This window comes from Protomyctophum bolini (genome assembly GCF_963924005.1).
Source record: "Protomyctophum bolini genome assembly, chromosome: 8".
NCBI classification, from domain to species: Eukaryota; Metazoa; Chordata; class Actinopteri; order Myctophiformes; family Myctophidae; genus Protomyctophum; species Protomyctophum bolini.
The window spans coordinates 45,542,402-45,548,647 of NC_137869.1; the positions used below are offsets into that span (position 1 = coordinate 45,542,402).

Genomic DNA, 6,246 nt, shown 5'->3' on the forward strand with positions numbered 1-6,246 from the left:
CAAACGCGGCCGCCAAGTCCTGTACTGCGGCTCCGAAGCGATCTATAACAACTTTAATGGAGCAGGGTGCTCCGCTGCCGTCTGCAAAATGCTCCACGCCTGCACCCACTGCGGGGGCGCCCATGCCCGCCCCTCCTGCCCCCAACACCCCACCAAACCCCAGACCCCGTAACTGCCTGCTTCCTCCTCGGAGGCCTGAACCACGGATTCTCTCCCGGCCTCGTCACCCTTCCTACCAACCCTCCTACCAAAACCTCCAGTCCGCCCTCACCGACCGACTCCGTCACTTCCCTGCTCAACCCGACCGTTGGCTCCTTTGGGGTCTTCTGGCAGGACGCCTACTACTTCGCCGTCCCTCGGGCACCTCCGCTGGGCCTTGGTGTGTGTGCTGTTGGCCTGTCACGTGTCCCCCCCACTGTAGTGCGTCCATGTGCACATCTTGTTACGGGGTGGACTGGGGTTTTTTCCAAATCACTGAATACTCCTTTAAATCTTTATGCCAGCACAATATAGGTAAACTGTGCTCTTATTTGGGTATCACCAGACCACACAACAGAGAACCAAATGGATCACATCTGCATAAGCAAAAAGTTCAGAAGAACATTACAGGACATGAGAGTTAATAGGGGAGCGGATGTAGCATCAGACCATCATTTGTTAACTGCTAGACTGAAGCTGAAACTAAAGAAGAACAAGACGGAGACAACAAACCGACAGAAATTCAACACGAGCCTATTGAGGGACGCAGAAAAACAAGAAGAGTACAGACTGAAACTCTCAAACAAATTTGAAGTTCTCCAGGACATACTCGAAGAAAAGATCAGCATTGACAGTCAATGGCAACATATCAAAGAGACACTAACATCCACATGCCAAGAAGTGGTTGGCTACAGGAAATTCCAACAAAAGGAGTGGATATCTACAGAAACGCAACACAGGATTCAAACAAGGAAAGAGAAGAAAGCAGCAGTGTCAGAGCCGCACAAGAGCATTGAAAGATGTCAGGCAAATAGGGATAAAGATGGAAACAGCATTAAAACTAAGGACGGCCAACTACAGAGATGGGCAGAACACTTTGCCCGTTGGTATACATGTACACCTGTAACTCAGTGTGCTCCTGACAACGGGTTGTAGATGTATGAAGTTACCTGCGCAGTTGCGCATGCGCAAAAGCACTTCCAGAGAAACATAATACAACAAATGCATTAAGCATGATGTAAACATGAAATTAGTGACATGGAGTTATGAAATAGGACAATTATGGAGTAATCATTTTTAAACACCTCAACAGTTCCCATTATTATAAAATAACCTTTTTATACCCATGAATTTACTGATGTTTTTAACCAATGGCCCAAAAGAACCGAACAATCATCATCTCATTCTAGCCAATCACAAATTGCGTCCTCACTTTTCTGCCTTCACTTTTGGAGGGGCGCTATAGCGTCAACTATATACAGCTTTTGTCCCCACGCATCTCATATTTGCCATCGACCATGAAATGTGAAATTAGGTCATATGTGCCTCAAAAATGACATAAATTTGTGGCAACACAAACGTTAAATGCCATTGGCAATGTGGCAACACAAACGTTATGGCATTGACAATGAAGGGAAAATTAACGTCATATGTAGACGAGCAAATTGCCTAACCATCACATAATTGCAGTTCATGAGATGATTTATGACACTAGCCGTGTTTTATTGTAGGAGTACTTAATGTTGGCATCATAGACTGGCCATCACATAATTGCAGTTCATGAGATGATGTATGACACTAGCCGTGTTTTATTGTAGGAGTACTTAGAAGCCACTATGTCATAATATTGATGACAACAGGGATCCATATATGGGCATGAAAGGGACGCAGGTAAAGGGACATATATGGAGATGTCATAATATAGACATCAGCAATCCATATATGGGCTTGAAAGGGATGCAGGCAAATTAAGGGACATATATGGAGATTTGTAGATTATATATAGGCCCGGACAACTGGAAACTGCCCATAGATCCGAAGTCCCATTAGTCCGAACATGCACTGCTCCCGTGCTTGCGGTTAGGTTTAGGTTTGCTCCCGTGCTTGCGGTTAGGTTTAGGTTAGGGTTAGAGATAGCGATGACGACTTTGACTTTGACAACAATGACGCGCTGGACGATGACTTCATCACCAAGGCCAGTGATGTCGTTGTTTGAACGGAGCTTTATAGCCGGGGAACGGGATGACGGTTCAGCTTGTAAGCTTGGCCTGGGAAGTCTGTAGGCTCAAGCGGAGAAAGAGTATAGGGGCCTGGATAGTACTGGAGGCTCAAAGCCTGAGCATGCTCTAAGCCAGTGGTTCTCAAACGTTCTAATATCAAGTAAAGTACCATTTGCCAATTCATGAACATGTCGCGGACCGAGCGACACCCCCGGTCGGTCTTCTAGACATGCAACACTGCTGCTAGTTGAGGCGAAATAGAAAATTGCTCGTTTTTAAGCTAGGGAGGGGTTGGGGGAGGAGAAGCCTCGCCCTCCCTACCCCATCCCCTCCCATATGTCTGTCACCCAACACCTCAGATGCACCGGGTGGGTCACGTGATTTCAAATGCCACTAATACTTCCTGTTGTCCTTCTCAATGTAACTATTTTTCATATTTTTTCATCTTTCTGTGGGTCTCTTATTGTAGCCTGGTGACGCAAGGTTAGGTGACGTCTTTCTGTCGATCGTCTATATCTGCTCCAGCTCGCAATTTCTGTCACTCTCAGTTTTTAGTGGGAATCATCGTTGGTTCTGTTGCTGCCTTGCTATCCAGCAAACATGCTGCCACGTCAAGTGGGTTCTTCTCTGAGAATGTATGGGAGTTTAAAATCCCTGAGGACTACAGCACTGGTCTTCGATAAGAGACATTACAGTAGCAACAATGAGTACCTGCACCAGAGTATTGTTCCTTCTATGCACTATCAGAAGAGTTTACCAAGGCTACCTGTCCCTAAACTGGAAGACACAATTAGGAGATATTTAGCTGCCCAGAGGCCACAGCTGGACGATGGCCAGTTCAGAGAAACAGAGAAACTGGCCAATGATTTCCAGAGCCATGCAGGGAAACGGCTGCATGAAGAGCTGGTTGCTCAAGACAAGAATAATAAGCATACCAGCTATATTTCAGCCCCGTGGTTTGACATGTACCTGTCGGCACGAGAATCTGTTGTACTTAACTTCAACCCCTTCATGTCCTTCAATCCTGACCCAAAGTCTGAGTACAATGACCAGCTAGTACGAGGCACCAATATCGTGTGTTCTGCTGTGCGCTTTATGAAGACCCTACGAGCCGGACTGCTGGAGCCAGAGGTTTTCCACCTCAACCCAGCTAAGAGCGACACCGACGGCTTCAAGAAGCTCATCCGCTGGGTGCCGTCGTCTCTGTCCTGGTACGGAGCCTACATGGTGAATGCATACCCGCTAGACATGTCTCAGTACTTCCGCCTCTTTAATTCCACTCGCATTCCCAAGCTTGGCCGAGATGAGCTCTTCACTGACGTGAAAGGACAGCACCTGTCGGTGATGAGGAAGGGCAACATGTATGCATTTGATGTAGTGGACAAGGATGGGAACTTGATAACGCCTGCAGAGATCCAGTCCCACTTAAAGTACATTTTGGATGATCCAACCCCTGCAGCTGCCTTTCCTCTTGGGGTCCTGACCAGTGAGAACAGGGATGTGTGGGCGGGGCTGAGGGACAAGCTACTGGCAGCTGGAAATGGAGAGCTGCTGCAGATTGTCGACAGTGCCCTATTCTGTCTCAGTCTGGATGACGACAGCATGCGGGACCATATTCACATTTCCCACAACATGCTGCACGGAGACGGCTGCAACCGTTGGTACGACAAGTCCTTCAGCATTATTCTAGCCAAAGACGGACAGGCAGCTATCAATTTCGAACATTCTTGGGGTGACGGGGTGGCTGTGCTCCGACTTCAGAATGAGATATTCAAAGACACCACAGAGAAGCCGCTGATAAACCCTAGCTCCGTCCCTGCTGCTGTGGACTCAGACGCAGCCGTGCGCAGACTCCAGTTTAACCTGGGCGGTGAGCTGGAGAGTGGCATCGAGAAAGCCAAGGAGAACTTCGATGTGGCTGTGTCAAAGCTCACCATCGATGCCATGGAGTTTAAGAAGGGTGGGAAGGAACAGCTGAAGAAGAAGAAACTGAGTCCAGATTCTATATCCCAGCTGGCCTTTCAGATGGGCTTCCTGAGGCAGTACGGACAGACAGTGGCTACATACGAGTCATGCAGCACTGCAGCATTCAAACACGGCCGGACAGAAACCATCCGGCCAGCCACCACACACACAAAACGCTGTGCACATGCCTTTGTTTGCCAGCCAGGACAACACAGCACAGATAAGCTGCTGGCAATGCTCAGTGAATGCTCTAAATATCATGGGCAACTTACCAAAGAAGCAGCAATGGGCCAGGGGTTTGACCGGCATCTGTTTGCCATGCGATACCTGGCCAACTCCAAGGGCGAACCTCTGCACAGCCTCTACACAGACCCTGCCTACACTGCCATCAACCACAACATCCTCTCCACTAGCACCCTCACAAGCCCAGCTGTCAGCCTTGGAGGCTTTGCCCCGGTGGTCCCTGACGGCTTCGGTGTGGGTTATGGTGTCCATGATGACTGGATTGGCTGCAATGTCTCCAGCTACCCAGATCGCAATGTCCATGAGTTCCTGCAGTGTGTCCACAAGTCCTTAGAGGACATATTCACTGTCCTGGAAAGAAAACCTATTGTTTCCTGATAACAAGTGGGTTAAAATAAAATAAGCAGTCCTCCACACACAGCCTCCTTGGCTTTCTTGATGCCACTCTCCAGATTGGTGCATCACAACGCACACTGAGGGAAGGAGATGTGGTGCTTATACATCAGCAGAAGAAAGGAAAACTTGTGACACCGTTTGACCCCAGGCAAATTAGTGATTTGTAATTTGTAAATCTGTGCCTGGTCTGCTGGGACCAGACTACACAGATGACCATATCTCTTACGTCATCACTGAGAGCTAGTCATACATATACACACCGTGTACTCTGGTCCCAGCTCTCAACGATGACGTAATGTGGTATCTGGTGGGACCAGATTACACAGCTGACCATTTCTCTTACGTCATCACTGAGATACAAATCCAACTACAGATTTCGGAAGTATTTATATTTCAACAAATTTGAAAGTATTATTACAGAAATTGAAGTTAGAGACACATATTACTCTGATCATGATTTAGTATTAATATCACTATAGTACAAAATGAAATACATTTAAAACAATTGACAATTTACAATAAGTAATAAAATAATTATACTGTATAATATATTTTAATTCAGTTTATATACCTTTTCTTTTTCATCACATATCAATGATTCATTTTTCTGTAAAAAAGTAGTTAGGTAGCAAATAGTTACACGTAATGATTATACATTTCAAACGTTCCTTCACAGAGATACTGAGATGTGATAGTTTCCAGCGGTCGAAAGTACTTGCGCGCTCTGCTTGCGCACTAGTAGACCATTTATGGCCTACTAGTGTGCAACAAGCAAGTATGCACTCGGCAGAGTGCAGTTCTAGTTTATTATTATTATTGTAATAATCTGCTATGGTTCTAGCTCTGCTATTTTCAAACAGTTGGTGAACATTAGATTTAAATGAGCTAATTTGTTGAGTGGCTTCTTTTCAATATTTCTGTTGCAAAATCTGAGCTAATTTGTTGAGTGGCTTCTTTTCAATATTTCTGTTGCAAAATCTGGCACCACTAAGCGCCCCGGTGCCAACGTAACGTTAAACACAGCCTCTTTGCTCCAGTTATTTCTCCTCTCTCACCGAAGCAATTCAGTTAGGTAAACCGAGAATTGTCTGGCTGCAGCATAACATTTTGCGTGTGTGCATGTGACATCTTTTTGCGTGATTTAAATCAAATAAAATCGCAAAAGAACGGTCCATTCGAGAAAAGACAAGGGAACTCCTTTTCTGTTTCCGTTTTTATGTTTCCTTTCCTCTGGTTTGATATTTCCAAGAATGTCTGGCCAGTGATGTAAATAGGTTATCAATCTAATGAGTCCCGGGATGCAGGGATGGTCTTTTAGATGAGTCCCAGGGACATTTGATGAGTCCCGCTTCAGCGACGTTAAGAGTCACGTTTTGTAATTTCTTACAAATTGCAGCATTAAACTCTCATTTCATTTTTGATGGTTATAATGTGGTTATATTCA

The 6,246-nt window shown here is 45.9% G+C and overlaps 1 protein-coding gene across 1 annotated transcript; it reads left to right on the top strand.

The window, feature by feature from the left end:
• Nucleotides 1-2,642: 2,642 nt before the first annotated feature.
• Nucleotides 2,643-4,784, top strand: LOC308319615 (carnitine O-palmitoyltransferase 2, mitochondrial-like; the record flags this gene model as incomplete). The annotated part of the gene is made up of 1 exon (XM_080769718.1): nt 2,643-4,784. The coding sequence occupies exon 1, from the start codon at nt 2,799-2,801 to the stop codon at nt 4,782-4,784; it is 1,986 nt and encodes a 661-aa protein (XP_080625844.1). The 5' UTR covers nt 2,643-2,798.
• Nucleotides 4,785-6,246: the final 1,462 nt, after the last annotated feature.